At 41.6% G+C, this 19,802-nt stretch overlaps 1 protein-coding gene across 1 annotated transcript in view; it reads left to right on the top strand.

The window, feature by feature from the left end:
* Ccdc80 (coiled-coil domain containing 80) overlaps positions 1-19,527 on the top strand; it is a 33,660-nt gene extending 14,133 nt beyond the window's left edge. Inside the window, exons 4-8 of the mRNA NM_022543.2 lie at positions 8,128-8,264; positions 9,914-10,062; positions 14,986-15,089; positions 17,263-17,343; positions 18,322-19,527. Of these exons, the coding sequence (NP_071988.2) occupies positions 8,128-8,264; positions 9,914-10,062; positions 14,986-15,089; positions 17,263-17,343; positions 18,322-18,668 (818 nt within the window). The 3' untranslated portion in view covers positions 18,669-19,527. The remainder of the gene's footprint in view (positions 1-8,127; positions 8,265-9,913; positions 10,063-14,985; positions 15,090-17,262; positions 17,344-18,321) is intronic.
* Positions 19,528-19,802: the final 275 nt, after the last annotated feature.

Below are 19,802 nucleotides of genomic sequence, written 5' to 3'. Positions count from 1 at the left end.
TCAAATTGATGATCCAGATTTAATTCTGTGTCCCCACACTTAGAAGGAAGTTATCTCCTTCATATCTGTCAGCTTTGAGTTGGGGAAGATGAGAAATAAACACCTCTTTCATCACTAAAAAAAAAAAAAAAAAAGAATTTGATTTCCCTAGAAAATCCATAAAGTTGAAAAATATTTTTACATTTTTATTGGTTTCCACATACTAAGGGCCAAAACATAAAGGGTACTTTAAGGCCCATACCTGCTCCGGTGTGTGTGTTCTTACCCACTGGGTTATCTCCCCAGCTCTGATAGTTTGTTCTGAGGGAATGAATGTTTAAGGGACATTAATAAAAAGGAGGTAGAAAAAGTGACGGGTGTGGAATACAATATGAGACAAAGTTGTTTATAAAAATAAGGTATGCACAGAGATGAGTTTTAAAATTAACATTTACAAATTCAAATAACAGAACACATTCTAGTCTAGGTTATTTTGCATCTTCAATTTTTCTGGAAGAGAATTATGTTATATGGCAAAGCTCACAACATCAGTACCCATAATAATACCCTCCAGTCTGCTTTTCCTTTGAGGCACTCTGGAAAAACTGATCCTCTGACTCCAACTGTTGCTTTCATCTGTGGTTATAGCGTCTGGCAACTGACCTTCCTAGACCCCACCACCACAGTGTCTTCCTTTTAGAAAGGCAGGAAGCCTGGGTAAGCAGGTGTCCACAGTGTCACGGGGTTTCCTGTTTGCTCAGTTGATGATGAGCAAGGATCTAAGTGGGCTAGAAAGCCCAGCACCCATTCCCTCATCTTTACTCTACTGTCTGCCCTTACCATCTAAGGTATCAGTGTTAACATCAACCCTGGATAATCAGGGAGACAAAAGTGCAGAAGTCACATGTGCAAAACAAGTCATTGGACAATGTGGTGGAGAGGTAAGCGATTCCCAATCAAAAGATGAACAAATACAAAACTATGGGCTATAAACCCAGGAAATTTCAACAGCTAGTAAAAAAAATGAAACCGTAGGAAAGCAGATGCCACTAGAAATCATGCTAGCTAGGCACAAGAAGACAGACTCATAAAGACAATTAATACTTTCTCTCATATGCAGAAGCTACATTTAGACTTTTATGTGTATGTATGTATATATACACATAGAAAAAGAGATTCTTCCAACTCCCATAATCAGGAATAACACCATAAATGACATAGTGAGTTTATTAATGGAGAAGCCTTGGGAAATCAAATTTATATCATGCAAACTTTGGAAACTGAGGTATTTTATCTTTAACTAACTTTTGATGTTGATACATTGTATTACAATGAATCTATGCCTGATTCATTCCCTATCACTTTCCCATCACTCCCTGCCCTCTGCAGGCAGCTGTATGTAGTTGCACTTCTTTATGAAAGTACAAATATCTATTTTCTATTTGTTATATCTCACACACACACACACATACACACACACAAACACACACGGAGGAAGGAGGAGAGAGAGAGAGAGAGAGAGAGAGAGAGAGAGAGAGAGAGAGAGAGAGAGAGAGAGAGAGAAATTGAGAGTCCCAAGATGGGCTGGAAGTCACTCTCTAGTCCAGATTGGCCTTGAACTTGCCACCCTCCTGCCTCAGCTTCCTGTGATTCCAGATGTGTACCACCAATGTGTTGAGAGAGACCATAGTTTCAACAACTGAGAAGAGAGAGCTGGAACATAGAATATGGAGGCAGTCTTAATAGATAGATTAGTTAAGATACACTGACTTGAGAACATTAATGGCCTTATATGCTATGATAAGAGTTCAGGTTTTCTTCTCTGGCTTTCTGCCCTTTGAGAGCATTGCAATTAACTAGGAAATCTGTTTAGATGCAACTCACTTGGCCTTACTATGAGTGATTCTAATTTGATTGATCTGGATCCAAAGATTGTAACAGGAAGATTTCTAGTGATGGTGATGAAAGTTGGCAATGAATTCCACTCTTAAGAAAACAGCAAGCGACCATGTGGAAGTGGTATAGCACCAGGAGATGGGGAAATGATCCTGGCATTGGTGAAGGGATTTATAGATGCGACATGCAGTGCTTGACTCAAGGGGAAAATGGAGTTCATCGTGATGGCCTGTGAAGATTCAGGTCACCTCGAATGGCATGCTCTAATGTGGAAGAGGTTATACGAGCTTTCATAGTGATAAAACAAGAAGAAAATTCATAAATCAATGTACTTATCAAATACATTGATAGGAGATCAAGTTGGTGAGGTACATCAGGGCAATCTCTTCTACAGTTTTCAGGTGGGGTGTGTGTGTGTGTGTGTGTGTGGGATGGGGTGGGATGGGGTGGGTGTCTGTGTGTGTGTGTGTGTGTGTGTGTGTGTGTGTGTGGTGTCTGAGTCTGTGTTTCTGTGTCTCTCTGTGTGTGTTTGTGTATATGCGTGTCTAGGTGTGTGTGCCTGACTCAGTGTGTCTGTGCTTGTGTATATGTGTGTGTGTATATATATGTTCCTATGTGTGCCATTCTGTGTAGTGATAAGAGGTTGATATCAGATTTCTTCTTTAGTCATAATCCACCATTTTCTCTTTCTCTTTTTCTTCTCTCTCTCTCCTTCTCTCTCTCTCTCTCTCTCTCTCTCTCTCTCTCTCTCTCTCTCTCTCTGTTTTCAGACAGGGTCTCACTATGTAGCCAGTGCTGGTCTAGAACTCTACATGTAGACTAATCTAGCCTCAAACTCACAGAGGTCTGTCTGCCTTTGCCTCCAGAGTGCTTGAATGAAAGGCAAGCATCTCCATGCCTGGCCACCTCCCCCCCCCCATTTTAAATAGAGCCTCTCACTGAGCCTGAAGCTTGCTGATTGTCTAGACGGGGCAGCTCGTCCACTCCCATGCACAGCTTTTTATGTTGAGACTAGAGATCCAAATTGGGCTCCTCACGCTGGCGTGGCAAGTGCTGTACCACATGAGTCATCTCAGCCCAGATGTTATCTTTTAACAGTTGGAGCTTTAGGGTTGGTGGAGATCTGCTGAGTAGCACATTCCAAAAGTTTTACTAATAGTCAGAGAGATGTTAGGTCAAAGGCATGGTTTGGGAACGTGTGGATCTTAAGACAACTAAAGATAGTCCGAGGAAAATTTCATCTCTTAACCTGCGACAGTCCATCTCTCCACAGTTCTAACATTCTAGTCAGTCACTCAGTCAGTCGTCTGTCAGTCGTCTACACACTCTCTAGCACAGACATGGCACCCTTAGAGAACTTCAGTTCATGGCTTGAACTTAGGGGAAGGCAAAGAAATCATGGATGCCAAGAGAGGAAATAGTCACAAGTGGGGATATTGACCAGACTGCCAGACATACAATTGATTAATGGCTTATAATTGAAGCTGACGTTTAAGTGCCACTGTTCTATCTATGCTCTCTATAGTCCTATCTATAGTCCATCAAGAAAGAAACTTACTATAATGCAACCAGAATTGTGCCAGTGGGTTTTGGGACTGGGATGCCTAAAGGATGAGGGACCAGACAAGCATCCCATTTCTAGGTTATTTGTAATAGTGTGGAAAAAGAGCTCCCCTCATCGGGCTAGTCCTTTCTTTGATAATCCCATTCCTGACCTCATAACAGAACATGGAGCTATGGTAGCTGTATTAGGAGACAGTTAACAGTTTATAGGACCTCTTTAAAGAATGTCTGCTTGTATGTCTTAGAGTTCTCCATGAGTACTGACTAGTGTGCTCAGACAGATGCGGATAAACTTAAGAATATGTACGTTCTGTGTTGCCTCCCAGACTGAAGGATATTATTAGCCTCGCTCTGATTTGCACAGAATAGCAGAGCTACTGTGACTAGGGCAGGCAGCCACAGACAGGAGCTGGCCTCACATGCACCTTCTTTAGAATTTGGCTAGGAGTGGATTCTTCCCTGTGGTACACTTGCCTCTGTCCTCCTTGGATTCAGCCTTGATCAGAGACTTCACTGTTGTCCTTTGGCAGAGTTTTTCTCCTCAGGTCAAACATGTAGCCTTTCAGTAGCCCGAGAGTGTAAAACGTTTTATTTCTAATGTTTGGCTCCAACGCTTCTGAAAACATTTTGCTTGAGAGGTGAAACCAGACTGTGAAATCAGCTTCTTGCGGGTTAGAGCAAAGTTTGTCTTAGGTCTTAAATCAGGCTCCTCTTGGCCAATGATTGGGAGGTGTTTGTGTGTAGAACCGAGAGGGATACAGGGGAGAATGTCGGGCTGTCTGAGTCCTGCTGCCATTTTGCTTCTAGTTAGCAGTATGGACTTGATCAAGTCAGTTCTCTTTTTCCTTCTCACAATCTATTATATAGCATGTTTTCTGAGAAAGAGATCTCGACTCTCTGAGTGTTGAATATAAGGAGGTGAATGGAGAGTTATCTCCCTTCCTCCAGTCCTAGGGGAGAAAGGAGCACAAGGATGGACAAAGGGGGGAGGCGGCGTTGAGCTCTAATGTGGCTGACACTTGGGGCTGCCAGTTTGGAGTGAGTGCGATGGCTTTTATATCCATCATTCTCACCCAACTTTGCACCCACCATTGCACATGTACAAGGTCAGGCCAGTGAGATGGCAAAAGGACTTACCACTCAAAGCCTGGTGACCTCAGTTTAATCCCCTGGGCCCATGTAAGGGTGGAAACAGAGAATAGAGGATACAGACTTGTCCTCTGACTTCTGAGTGTGCACCATGGCATGAGTAAGCATCCACTTGCTCACATCATGGACACACACACACACACACACCCACACACACAGAGAGAGAGAGAGAGAGAGAGAGAGAGAGAGAGAGAGACAGAGACAGAGAGAGAGACAGAGAGAGAGAATAATGATAATAATAAAAAGTAGATACATTATTATAAAAGAGTTCAAGGCCATCTTTAGCTATAGAGTGAATTTAGAACCAGCCTGGGCTACGTGAGACACTATTTAAAAAAAAATAAACAAAATAAGGTAACAACAAACCCCTCAAAATTACAATTCTTAGGTGAAGATAAAAATCCGATTTTAAAGACTTAGAATATTAACTGCAAAGGACATTTTTGCCTTTCATAGTTTCATTGGCATTTTATATATGCATAATAATGGGTTTTATTGTAACATTTCTTTCATGTTCACAATATATTTAATCATCTTAGCATTTTTTCCTTGTTTTGGCCTTCTCCCATTCTCACTGATCCCCTCACTCTTCCCAACTAGCCTTCCTTCTGTTTCTATGGGGTGTGTGTGTGTGTGTGTGTGTGTGTGTGTGTGTGTGTGTGTACCAATTAGTTTCATTAGCGTTGCTAACAGAAACAAGGGTGAGAGTTTGTTTATAGAAACATGGGTACCTAATCAGTGTCTACAGCACTGAAGAAAATGGTTTCTTCCTTCCCTGTCGACTGTAATACAGAGCCCTATAATCGCCTCTTATTCAGTGACTAGAAGGCACCATCTTGTATAGGTAAGCATGGTGGACATGAGTCTCAGAAGTGTAGCAGCCACATCATGGCTAGAACTCAGCATTCATCTCCTCTGCCTTCCTCTGGCTCTTATATTCTTTCTGTTCCTTCTTCTGTGATATCGCCTGAGCCTTTGGGGGAGTGCTACAGATGTCCCCTTTAGGGAAGGTCATTCCTCAACCGTTCATTCCCACTACTTTGACCAACAGTGAATCTCTGGAGTTACCACCGGGCACTGCAAAAAGCTGACAAGAGTGCTATCCTATGGGCACAAACACAATAATTTAGAAGGTAGCTTGATGGACACATTATGGTTAAGGAAATTTTAAATCTTCACTATTCGCAGAGAAGTATGCCTTGTTGAAATGTGAGCAGTATAGAGGCGGAGAGTAACAAGTCAACACGCCACCTTATATCTGCCACTCCCATCACACAAAGGGAATCACTGTGAACAGCTCTGGGTCCTACAGAACGGGTGCTGCCTGCTGTGTTGTCCAATTTGCATCTTCTTTTGCCTTAAACATGTTTTGAACCAAGAATAATATCATATGGCACATTTAATTCTGCATCTTAACTTTCTATGCTGAAGAAGATATACTAAAAATGAGCAAGACTACTACTGTAACACGAGAGTTTTTAATTAGTATGTATTTTGTCAAGAACAAACTGTACAATTGAAAAACCAGATATGTCATCTATGCAATATGTCCCATCATATCCTCCTCCAGGTTTCAGACAATGCTTGGTTCTCATACAGTTTCTTAGGTTCTGTGTCTGTGGACCACCTCCATGAAGCACTGTTATGACTTTGGAAAAGAAATTAGAAGCAAGCTACTTGTTTCTACCTAGCATAATCAACTGGATCAAAGTAACAGTTTAACTGTCATTGTCTTCTTATCTGGGAAGGCAATGGATATGTTCAGCTTTAATCTTTTATTTGCAAAATAGTCCCTGTTACTGCGCACTGTGTGTCTGTGTTAATAACTAAGACTGCCCGTGGTAATAGTTACGTTGTCACGCATTCACTAATTTTATTTTTATTTTTCATTTACCTTAAATATGAGTGATTATTTTGAAGGTACAATTTTAGTTGGAGTTGCAGGAAACACTAATCTCTTTATGGAGGCTCTTCTACGAAGACTTTATGACCTGAATTTGATTCCTTGAGCCCTTGGGTAGCAGGGGAGACCTGGCTTTTGTGAGAAGTGTTGAGAGTTTCCCTCACACCTATGCTGTTGAGTGCACACACAGCGCTTGCACACACACAAATAAATACCAGTAAAAATAAGAAATGTACTTAACCTGACATTCTAAGCTGTGATACACAGCATAGCAGCACAGCTGGCCCTACAGAATCAGTGGCTACCCATGATCAAATGGCTTCTACAGCCTTCACCTTGTAAGAGAATACTTGGAAAGGATTAACATTCAAATCATGGCTTCACTGAACTTGTGTCACTTCTACTCTATCATCAAGTTGAAAAAACTTTAAATCAAACCACAAGTTAGTGACAGTCTGTAGACTGTCTTGTCCTTAGAAATGTTTAAATAACTTCCAGATATATAACTTGTATGTAAAAGCTATAGATACTTATGTTCTGGCTAGTTTTATGTCATCTTGACACAAGCTAGGGTCATTTTGGAAGAGGGAACTCAATTAAGAAAATTCCCACACCAGACTGCCTGTGGAAGACCCTTTGGTAGTTTCTTGATTGATGATTGATGTGGGAGGGCCAGCTCACTGTGGTCCCTGTAGTGCCACCTGTGGGCTGCTGGTCCTGGGTTGCTATAAGCAAGCAGGCAGAGCAAGCCAGGAAGAGCAAATCAGTAAGCAGCACTCCTCAATGGCCTCTGCATGAGTTCCTGTCTCCAGGCTCCTGCCTGACTTCCCCAGTGATAGGCTGTGCTGTGGAACTATAAGGTGAAATCAACCCTTTCCTTCCGAAGCCACTCTGGTTTAAATGTTTGAACACAGCAATAAAAACCCTAACTAAGACCATTGGATATTCATGTTTCCCATGTCCTCAGTGGCACCTTCAGGAACTGTTCTCAATTATAATTCTTTGATTGAAGGCACGCATAATGCTTAAAGCCTTCCAAATGCTCTTAAATTTTGCTTGAAATTGTGTTCATTTGAGTAATTTGCAAAGCTTCTTCTGGAGCCCAAATGAACCTGCGACTACTTTTGGGCATAGACTCTTTATTTTTCTCTTTGGCACATGTTTACTGAGCTCCAAAGTTAATTATATGCCAAAAGAGGAGCAGATACAGGCTTCAGACTCAGAATTATCCATAGTGGAAGTGAACCTTAACAAACATGTCTGGTCTAGCTTCCTGGCAATTTAGGTAACGCCTCATAGGATGGACAGTTTTCTAGTAATGCTAGGCAAACTCAATGCTAACACTTCTGTTTCACAAGAACGTGGGGCGGAGATGGGCTGTCATCTTTAGAGGTGTGGTTTTAAATGGTATTTTGTATATTCCTTTGGTGGCTTTATACCTGTGAATTCACTATTGGTATAGTTTTAATTTTATATAGTTCACTGTAAAACTGTTCACACACATTGTGAGGTAAGTCTATAAAACTAGACAGAATGGTCTGGTTTGAGCTGGATGAACTTCAGGGTCCCCACTCACCTTCTTCAGTGTTTTCTCTTTTGTCATATTCATTTTTGCTGCACATTTTGCTTTTCTTAAGATAATGAGAAACCCATGCGTGTGGTGGATGACGAGGACTTGGTAGACCAGCATCTCATCAGTGAGCTGAGGAAGGAGTATGGAATGACCTACAATGACTTCTTCATGGTGCTGACAGATGTGGATCTCAGAGTCAAGGTATGCGATTTGCTGTGAGTGATGTGGTACAATTTCTCAGAATAGAAACTACAGTTTCTTGTGATCAGTAAGCCCGAAAACTTTGCTCTACTGGTAAGGCTTTTAAACAGCCCCTAGTATTTCAGTCATTCAGATTCAGAAATGATCTCTCCAGAAAAGGAGACCTAAACTTAGACAGCTCAGCTACATGATTCAGTTTGAATCTTGCCATCACACCAATGTGGAGAATTTATCAGACACGAGTTAAATGGCTGTAGTGATCCATGCCCTGGAAATACAAGAGTCAGGGGAGTTCCTTCCTTCAAGAAACCCTACACTTACATTGGGTTCCTTTAGGGCAGTGGCTCTCAACTGTAAGTCATGACCCCCTTTGGGGGTCAAATTTCCCTTTCCTGGAGATCACATATCAAATGTCCTGCATTTTAGGTATTTACATTATGATTCATAACAGAAGCAAAATTTTATGGTTGGGGGTCACCACATGTGGAATTGTATTAAAGGGTGCCAGCATTGGACCCTTTGTAAGGTCCGTTTGGAAGGAACCAAACTTCCTGAGAACCACTGCTTTAGGGAAAGTCTAGAAGTTTACCTCAGGATTTAAGATACAAAGACTGCAAGAATTTTCCATTTATTTTCTTTCTGTAGCAACAAAGTATCTGGAGCACCAAAAACTGAGTTACAGGGTCACAATAGTGACAAAAAAGCTTACTTTATTAGGTGCTTTCCTTACACCAAGCAAACTGCTCAAATAATATGCAACCCTTGTCTTAAGGATCTAAATCAAATGCCAGTATCCTTCTTGTTTTACAGAGAAAAAAATATACCCAGAATGGGTAAGTGGCTAGTCCAAGTTGATCCAGCTAGCATTAGATTTCATCCCCACAGAGACTATCTAAGGTCCTGGAGTCTTTAGCATTCTAGGATGCTGACAGTTAGCAAGCTTCCATGAAGATCTGTTTGGAGGGGGTTGTGATCTGCACCATCAGAACAGCTGAGTTGACCTGCAGTGATTTTGTGGCTCTGAGGAGATATCACTCCATTCATGTGCTCTGCACGTGTTACCACATCTCTCATGGGAGAAGTTGAACTAGATGATCTCTAAGGGACAAAGTTGGAAGCCCTGCTCAGGTGGCCCTCATATTGGTTTCGCTCAGCAGGGTCCATATCCACATCACATGATGTTTGAAAGTCTGGGTAGCTGGGATCCAAGGGAATGAATCTAATTGTAAGTTGGGTCCTTACCTGCTTCTGAGAACATATCAGCAAACATGACCTAACATTAAATGACTCAAGAAAACAGGATTTGGTGGGAAAGTCAAGTTAACAACCTTAACATGTGGTCTCATTTGCTGGTCTATGTTTTCTGGTGGTGTCATAAATAGAAACCAGCTTAGTGCCAGTATTATGGGAATAAACTTAGGGTTTGTATGGTAAGGAAGGTATAAATGGTTTTCAGTAAAAGAATATTAGAACCATTCTTTATAATTATACCAATTGCTTCTTGGGGGCCCAATTTCAAACAGTTAGCAGATAGTACTATTGCAAAAGAGTGTTCATAAACCATAAACCCTCTAGCCTCCAAGTCAAAAGATTTTCCTAGATTTCTCTGGAAGGTATAAATTGCATGCATCCTGTGCTTTCTTAAACAGCAATACTACGAAGTGCCAATAGCAATGAAGTCCGTGTTTGATCTGATCGATACTTTCCAATCCCGAATCAAAGATATGGAAAAGCAGAAGAAGGAGGGCATTACCTGCAAGGAGGACAAGAGGCAGTCCCTGGAGAATTTCCTATCCAGGTACATCATCTTTGTATTCTCAGAAGAGGCTAGTGCAATTTTACATGGAGATTTTTCTTTATCCTTTTTTTTCCTTTCTTTCTTTCTCTTTCTTTCTTCCTCTCTTTGTTTTTTTTTTCTTTTTAATTTGATGGTTGAATTTGATGACTGAGAATCAAAGAAATATGGCGGTTCACATGTACTCATCTTTTGAGCACCCTGGCTATGGGGCCTCGTCCTGTGTGTCTAGAAATGGTTCTGGTTGCAAGGCCAGTTCCAACTCCAACTGCAAAGGTTGGTGTTGTGATATTAGAGAGGTCTTTTTTTTTTTTTGCACTTCACATAGAATTCACAACTTTCATAAGGAGTGCAAGCTGTAGACATCATATTTTGTTTGCCATGAGTCTTCTTCCACTTACAAATGGGACTGGTGCACTGTGCTTGACTTTCCATTTCCTAACAGCAAAACAACGAAAGCCACACTGAGACCCTAGAAGTAGGAATCCTCTTGACCTTGCTCCACTGAGACCCTAGAAGTAGAAATCCTCTTGACTTTGCTCTTGGATTCTCTGGGGAGTAGTGTTTACTCCAAGTCCATTGACAGCAGGGGTTGGGACATTCCCTAGAGACCAGCTTAAGAAAAACAAAATACCAATTTCTTCTTTGCTCTAAGTCTTTGCTCTAAGCTTTCCCAGTGTTGGGTGAAAGTTTCATAGGGACTTTGAGTCGGTTCCTAAGAGGGACAAAACTGAAGAATATACTTAACAACAAATCAAATCACAGAGATCTCAATATAAGCATGGCCCCAGCTGTACTTCAAGGCTGAGGGTCTCCGGAAATGAAGCAAACGTTTGCTGGAGGCTCACTGTTAAATGTGAGTCACGTGGGCTTAAACTTTACCCACAGCCTGGTGTTAGTCAGGATCTCAAGAACTAAGGGATTAAAAGATGAATGACTTGAACTCCTAGGCTATAACAACTCATCTAAAGAAGGTAAATTTATCATTCATGTTCAGTTTGCAGCACATTCGCCATGTTGACCTTACACTTCTTAACTAAACTGCCTTAAAAAAATCTTTCCACTATAAAATTGAAATAATGATAGCAAGGAACCCTTCCTCTACCCAGGGTTGCTGTATACTCCTTCATGTTGATACCAGGAACCTTCACTGTTGTACATACAGATGTAAAATGGTGCCCATAGATTCTTGTGTTTGGATATTTTCAAATGCCCCACCCCACCCCATTGCATTCACTTAGATTGTGTGTGTGTGTGTGTGTGTGTGTGTGTGTGTGTTCGTACACATTTATTTACAGGTCTTGTGGATTGTGTCGTAATCTTCTTAGGTTTGTGTGTACAACCACTCTGCTGTGTCTAGAAAACATTTTCCTTACAGTTAACCACCACCTCTGAACTTAAAATATCCCTAGTCCCTCCTTCATGCTAGAGACACAATCCCACTTGCCAACTGAAGAGAGACTGACACTTGATAGTGGCTGGTAGAGGGACAGTCAGTGTTCTTTAATGGTGACCCTTGGTGGGAGAACCACACTCCAGGGCAGGCCCTACTCCTAACTCCTAAGCTTAGTTGGACGATGCAATTATATTTAATGGCTAACAACAACAACAACAATAATAATAATGATAGAATTGGAAGTTGAATTTGTAGGAGGTTATGGGTGGGGAGAGAAAACCTGAGAGAGTTGACAGGTAGTGAATATAATCAGAATATAGTGTATGAAATATTCAAAGAACTAATAAAATATTTTCCTAAAAATTAAAACAGAATAAACAGATTTCTCAGAGGCTGGAATAAAATAGCCCTGTGTTGCAATTCTGCCTCTTTCTTTCTTTCTTTCTTTCTTTCTTTCTTTCTTTCTTCCTTCCTTCCTTCCTTCCTTCTTTCCTTCCTTCTCTTTCTTTTTTTCTCACTCAGTTTTCTAATTTGCAAAATGATAAAAGCATTTTTGTTATTAATACTAATAATACTTCAAATACTAAATAGCAACTTAATACTAAAGGTAACAGTAGCCCAGGCCCTAGCACAAAGCAGGTGATTAGTAAATGCTATAACAGTATTCCAGGGCATTATTTGGGACCTTTATATACACTTCGTCAGTGAGAGAAGCTCAGTAGACCATTCAGAATCGGTATCTAGGCTAAGACAAAAAAAGGAAAAGAAGAAGAAGAAGAAGAAGAAGAAGAAGAAGAAGAAGAAGAAGGAGAAGGAGAAGGAGAAGGAGAAGGAGAAGGAGAAGGAGAAGGAGAAGGAGAAGGAGAAGGAGAAGGAGAAGGAGAAGGAGAAGGAGAAGGAGAAGGAGAAGAAGAAGAAGAAGAAGAAGAAGAAGAAGAAGAAGAAGAAGAAGAAGAAGAGGAGGAGGAGGAGGAGGAGGAGGAGGAGGAGGAGGAGGAAGAGGAAGAGGGAGAGGAAGAAGAAGAAGAAAAAGAAAAAAAAAGAAAACAGCTCCAAAATGAAAAAAAGAAATCCTATGGCCAAGCCAGTCCCTAAATGGGAATTTTCCTTAAATTTGCTGACTGGTTGGTAAGACTGCACAGCCTGGTTTCAAGTGACCAGACCCTGAAGCCAGTCTGGTCTTTAGCAGTATACTTTAGACTATAATTACCCTTCCTGAGACAGAAGCCCAAACAGTGGGCTAAGGCACACTAATTTGGGATGCCAGTTAAAAGAAGCAAACACACACAGAGCTTGTAGGGTTTCATTACTGAGAAGATATCGTGACAGAAGAATAATTTGGCCCAAATGGGGACCTAAGCAGGGTCACAGTTCTTGTCATGGGCCCTGGAAGTTATTTTCTTTAGTGCCTTTGAGCTGGGGCCTTAGGTCTCAGTGTGTAAAGTCCAATCATTCCTTATGGGAAGCAACCTTCTCTGGGTTGTGTCTGAGACAAGGTGTCTCATCCTTCTACCATCAAAACCTCATTCAGTGGCACATACAGGTAAACAAGTTAAAACAGACCTCACCAAAATAACTCTATGGCTCCATGTAGGCCAGCGAGGCTGGCCTGGTTACATGCTGGCTAGGGGCCAGTTCTGGTCTGGCATTCATCCTAAGGAAGCAGGGAGATCAGAGACAGAGCTTGTGACCCACCAGCCACCACTGTTCCTTTTCCCAGGAACCTCTGGGCTGTCTCATATGCTCCTTTCCCTCTATCTGTGCCAAAACATGCATCTCCTATCCTCAGGGGAGCCTTGTTTGCCTTTCCCTTTGAAGAAAAACAAGCAGAGGAAGTGAATGCAATGTCACGGCAAGCAATTCTTGGCAAGCCTCAGGAGACAGACATCCATTCAGAGCTTGTATTTCATTAGACTATTATTTTCCTTCATTCCACCCCAAACCACTGTTCCCTCCAAGAGGCCATTTTCCTGGGGGTTAAAAACTCTCGTGTTCATCCTGAAGCTAGATAGGGCATAGGAAGAGAAGACACAAACAAAATGGCCGGCCACTGGCTCGGTGACTGTTAATGCTTTCTGGTTTCCTGCACCTAGGGCAGAAAGCGACACTCCTCCAGTTTGTGATAACTCTGTTCAGCTTTCCACCGGGAGCACACTGTATTATTTCATAGTGCGCTGAGGACCCTGTAAGAACAAATACAGCATCTTCATCCTTAAGTCTGTATTCTGGTACCATTACTACCTTAGATTTACTATGCGCAAATTACTTATGTCTTACTATTCACAAAATGGGGGCAAACCAGCTTGCTTTCCCGAGCCTCAGTGAAGGACACTTACTATGCAGTGAAAGTGAGCTTTAAAACGACATACGGACACCATCGAATAGGTTGCCATGTTGTACTGTGATGAGTGATGTCCAAGGTACGATAATGGTACAGGTTTTTAAACTGGGAGCAGCTGTAAATGAAGACACGATTTCCGGGGCATCATGTGGATAACATACTGATGGCTTTAGGAGCTTAATTTTGGAACATGTCTTTGGAGTAGAAGCCAATATACTTTTTACTTCGGAAATAATGAAAATTTGAGACTTAGTTGAACTGAGTGACGTGCACAAAGACATCCAAGAAGTAGTGATGACAAACTTGAATTCAAGTGTCCATGTATAAGATAAAAGGTCTATTGGGGCTGGGGATTTAGCTCAGTGGTAGAGCGCTTGCTTAGGAAGCGCAAGGCCCTGGGTTCGGTCCCCAGCTCCGAAAAAAAAAAAAAAAAAAAAAAAAAAAGTCTATTAGTCCAGCATGACAGCCGTGCTAACAGTAGAAGCTGGCTTTATCAAAATCCTGAACTTCATGGGGCAGTTTGCAATGATATGATAGAGATCGGAACTTGCATTTTCCTCTGGAATAACAACCCCCTACTAAGGAAAATACGTGGGGTTTTCTTTTCCTGGAACCCTCCTTAATCCTTGTAGTGACTTTCCCACTTTCTTTCTTTCTTTTTTTTTTTTTTTCCGGAACTGGGGACCGAACCCAGGGCCTTGCGCTTGCTAGGCAAGCGCTCTACCACTGAGCCAAATCCCCAACCCCCACTTTCTTTCTTGTTGCCGTGGTCACGTACTTAAAATTTGGTGGTCCCTTTCTAGTCTTTTCTTGTTGATAGTCTCATTTCCCAGCTCTTGCCGAACTCAAGGGGGAACTCTATAGGGACTTTATCTGTCTTCTGTCATCTTGGTGGCCTTGCTTCCTTTACAGTTTTGTTCCTTATAACTGAGAGCATCACTTTACTCTGAGTGTCCTCGTCAGGCAGTGGTGACCATGACCCAACCTATTCAGGCATACAGGAGACACGGAAAAAGTAAGAGTGTGCGGTAATGCAGCTGAATGGCTTTCGGGAGCGGTGGAAGAGTTCTGTGGGCCAGGGATTTTTATTCTGGGAATGGAAAAACCCAAGAGCCGATGTTTGCTGGGTTTCCTTACACTGGCCTCTAGTGTGGGAAGCAGTCATAGCGGCCCTCCGCATCTCTTCCAGGTTCCGATGGAGGAGGCGGTTGCTGGTGATCTCTGCTCCCAATGACGAAGACTGGGCCTATTCACAGCAGCTCTCCGCCCTCAACGGTCAGGCATGCAATTTTGGTAAGGAGGAGGCACCTCATTTCTGCTTTCCCATGCCGCTTTCTTTCTGGATGATTCTAAAATGGAACATAGGCTATTAGCTCATCCAAATATACTCTAATTCAGATGTACATTCCCAGACACGTATTCTATTATACTGAATATAAGGTTGCTTTCGAAGTACTGTTTTAATCGGGTATACATTCCTTCCAAGTGTTTGAAAGTATCCACTGCTTTACTTTTAATCAGTTTTTTTCTTTTTTCTTTTTTTTTTTTTTTGGAGTTGGGGACTGAACCCAGGGCCTTGCCCTTGCTAGGCAAGCCAGTTTTTAAAACGTCTTAAGTTGATGAAATGCCAGCAGTATCACTTATCAGATACTTGGGTCCTGGCTACTAATGTTGGGTACTCTCCCATATACAGATCTTGTTCTAGGAATTAATGCAACAGAATGCTTATTTCTTTAAAAACAGAATGTCACTATGTAACTCCAGATTCCTTATCCTCCTCCCTGCTGGAATTTTGGGTGTGTGTTACTGTGTCTATTTCTGAACCTTTTAAAGCCAAATCAGAAAGGGAACATTTCTTTTCTACTTGTTGCAAATATCAATATTTTGAGAAATAACATGGCACCTTATTTGCTAAACATTTTCTGCTGGGCTAACTAAAAGCACTAGAATCATTTTAAATCTTGCCATGGAAATATATGTACAGTATACAGAACTTATTAGTAGGTTCACTGTGACTTGCGGTGACAATGAGGTCAATAGTGCCAGTGTCACAGCTGACACCGTGAGCCCTGCAGCTGCCAAGAGGAGGGCTTTGAATCATTAGAGGTATGTATGGGAGGGCTGCTTTCCTGTCACTGATATAAAAATTCATCATTATAACATTACAAATCCAGACCATTCTGATACTTCAAGTAGGAAGAATCATGTCTCTGATTATGGCACAATTATAAAACTGCACTTGGGGGCTAAAGAGATGACTCAGTGGTTAAGAGCACTGACTGCTGTTCCAGAGGTCGTGTAATCTCATCGCCAAGAGACTCAAACTAGGGATTTTTGAGTCCCAGGCTAGCTTGGGCTGCAGAGTGTGGCCCATGTCAAAGATACAATGATGCCAAGTAAAATCATGGTTTGCCACTTTTCTGTAGATACCTTCTCAAGAGCTAGGTGGGGCTGTTTGGGTTTTTTATCCTAGCACAGAAAGCCTGTGCCACAGGAGTGTAAGCAAAGCCTTTTGTTATACGCAGGAAATGTGAACAAATCATGCTTTCCAGGAGTCATTAAATTCATGATCTTCAGGTTCTCAAAATATGACTCACTGGTGTTTGGAGTAGAACGCTTGCTTCACCTTTCCAGGAAAAGAAAAAAGTGGAAAAACAAAACAAAATGGTGGGGAATGGTGTTTTGCCTTGATGTTAGCTCCTCCTTAATGGAGCCCTCCCATATAGAAACTTTTAATTTTCTCCCTGGGCAACGAACTCCACTGATCTTATCATTAGCTCAAAGGACCTGGGTGAGACTCTCTTCATCTTGCTGTTTTCTTTCTGAGTCCCTTCACATGCTTTTCATCTTCAAAAGAATTCCAACAAGCTATCAAGGCATGACCTCCTCTCCTTTGCTGAAACCTTAGCAGAAGATGGGAAGCCAGCTGTGCTTGCCCGGGGTTTCCCAATATATACTCTGCATGAGTAAGAACCTGTCAGTCATGTGAAGTGTCTAGCACCTGACTGACTCCTAAACTATCACTTAGATGGTTTGTGTGGCTTTTTTCTCTGAGCGGAATTTATCCATAAAAGGTATGAAACTTTCAGGTTTATTTTTTCCCCCAGATTCCAACACTGTGCTTAGCTCATGGTAGATATTTTACTTTCATTAGTTTCATATTTTGGTATTGTACAGTATGAATCATTCTAAGAGCAAATCTATCTCAGTCCTTCTGCCTCACACACAAAACTGCTTGATTCTTGTTAATCCTAAAATCTGTAACTGCTCTTGTCAGTTTAAAAAAAAAAGTTTCCATGTCATAGAAATATCAAAGACAGATTGTTCTTTGTGTGTGTGTGTGTCTTATATATTCTTTTCAGATTTTAAGTGACATGAAAATCATCAGTTGTCAGGTCTGTGGAAGGAAAAGACATTTTCAGATTTTTTTTCCCTCTAACTTTGTAATTTTCTTCTTCTGTGTCAGGCCTGCGACATATAACCATTTTGAAGCTTTTGGGCGTTGGAGAGGAAGTTGGAGGCATTTTAGAACTGTTCCCAATTAATGGTAATAGTTTATTATTTTAAACATTGTTTGGCTGCATGCAATCGACAGGAGTGCCTCCAGGGAACAGTATGTGAGCACAGGCATGCTTGTGTGTCCGTGATGTGTATGGGGCAGGGGCTGGACTAAGGACTAATCTTGGTTTTGATATAAAACCATTGAAACCAGCAGTAAACACATCCACGTTCATAATCAAAATCATGCTTTTGTTCGATAACGAGTTTTAAGGTTTTTCAAAGTAACTATGCTCTATCATCTAATCTCATGATTGTTTTATGAGGTCTTAGCACCTTGATTTCCATTCACAAGGTAAAGAAATACAATAAAAGGCTCAAAGAAGTCAAACGAAAACGACTACAGACTGAAGCTTGCAGAAGGCATAGCCATCTTTCCTGCACACAGACCCTCAGTTTGAAACAAATGCCAGTGTGGGAGTTCCCTGGCTGAGCACCAGAGTAGACCCCCCCCCAGAAAGCCATAGTTCCCCATCTCTTTTCTTTTCTTTTCTTTTTTTCTTTTCACACACACACTACTGGTTTAGATCCAGGCATTGTTTTTCAACATAAATGCTCCTTTTCACTCTGGACAACAAAACAAGCTTTCCATTGTCCATTGAAGGGAAAACTAGACTATAAAGAAGTGTACTAATTGGAAACATACCTAGAAATAGAAGCATCACTGTTTGTGACAGATTGTAAAGGTGTTGACGTGGCAGCATTAAATTAAGGCCTTGGTTCTGTATTTTGTAACATTCTCAAAAGAGACGCCATAGTTTGTCCATCATCCCATGGTTTGGCAATAACAACCTTGCACAACCCGGCATTTAATTGCTCTTTGGACACTGCCAGCAAACGACTGGCTTTTGTGCTAAAGAGAACAGGTTTGTGGATCTTCTGTTCTCATGGTGATTTCCTCTTGTTTTGTTGTATCTTTGAACTCTGACTCTTTAATCCACTAACAACCATTACGATGCTATTCTAGGGAGCTCCACTGTTGAGCGGGAAGATGTGCCAGCCCACCTGGTCAAAGACATCCGCAACTATTTTCAAGTGAGCCCAGAGTACTTCTCCATGCTTCTAGTTGGAAAAGATGGCAATGTTAAATCTTGGTATCCTTCTCCTATGTGGTCGATGGTCATCGTGTATGACTTAATTGATTCCATGCAACTTCGGAGACAGGAAATGGCCATTCAGCAGTCACTGGGGATGCGCTGTCCAGAAGATGAGTATGCGGGATATGGTTACCATAGTTATCACCAAGGATACCAGGATGGCTACCAGGATGACTACCGTCATCATGAAAGTTACCACCATGGATACCCTTACTGAACAGAAATGTGTAACCTTATTCCCATCCAGTTTCCCCTTCATCTGCTAAAGCTGTGTGCAGACAGCTTCATAAGGGAATTTCTCCATATTCTACATACCCTGCCTTTTTCTCTCAGTGTTCTTACAAGATTAAAGGAATAGTAAACTTTCCCCTACTCATGAGTTATTATTAAGACATTTAAAAGAACTCTCTATCTTGAGAGAGGAAAATGTGCTGCTAAATAATTTTTACTGAAAAACAAAAGGTAGTATCTCTTTTCTCATATAATAGCTATTATTAGATATGCAAATGTATATAAACTATTTGTACATCTTCATTTCTTCTATCAATTTGTAAGTAAAAAATTGTGTTAAGGAATATTAAAACTCACAGTACAAATGTTTTCGTAGAACATCTGGATAGACACAGAAGGAAACAGATGGCTTAGTTTTCCTTTTGAGAAAGGATCTCTCTGTGTTGCTCTGACTGACCTAGAACTCACTATGTAGATCAGGTTTGTCTGAAACTCACAAGTTCCACCTGCCTCTGCCTCCCAAATGCTGGGATTAAAGGCATGAATCACCATATCTGGCTTCAGATGGCTTAACACTTGAAATGTCAGTCTAAAAATATTTACAACAGTTCTATGCCATATGATGTTCTTTTGCAGCTCTTAGCAAAGAATTGAGTTTTGGGTGACCTGGGCAGGGCAGATAGCCAAGGTCCCAGGTCTTTTGTCAGCTACCACAGCAGCAACAGTGGTAGCAGTGGTGGTGTGAGCCTGGCCAGCCACGCAGTCCCAAGGCCTAGCAATGAATGCTTCAGATCGAACTTTTCCCCTAGTGTTACAGCTCAGTAAAAGCAGTCACTCCCACATGAGCCTTGATGATCTCATCATTGTGAGAGCTTTATTCTGTGTCTACAGGGTCTTCATAAACACTGAGGAGTGGGGTGGGATTTAGGGGTAGGAGTTTCCTATTGGCTCAGTTTGAGATGTTAATGATGCTCTATTTGCATGGGGAAGGACTCCAGGTGACTAACTGGTGTTGTCCTCTCAATGGGGTGTCATGGATACTTAGAGCAGGTACAGAAATGGATAGGGAGTGGCGAGACTTGAGATCTCAAGTCTGAGATTCCCTGGGTCTGAGCTCACT

The sequence above is a fragment of the Rattus norvegicus genome, chromosome 11, assembly GCF_021556685.1.
Source record: "Rattus norvegicus strain SHRSP/BbbUtx chromosome 11, alternate assembly SHRSP_T2T, whole genome shotgun sequence".
NCBI classification, from domain to species: domain Eukaryota; kingdom Metazoa; phylum Chordata; class Mammalia; order Rodentia; family Muridae; genus Rattus; species Rattus norvegicus.
The sequence above is the reverse complement of the archived record's forward strand: the minus strand, read 5'-3'. Positions and strand labels throughout refer to the sequence as shown.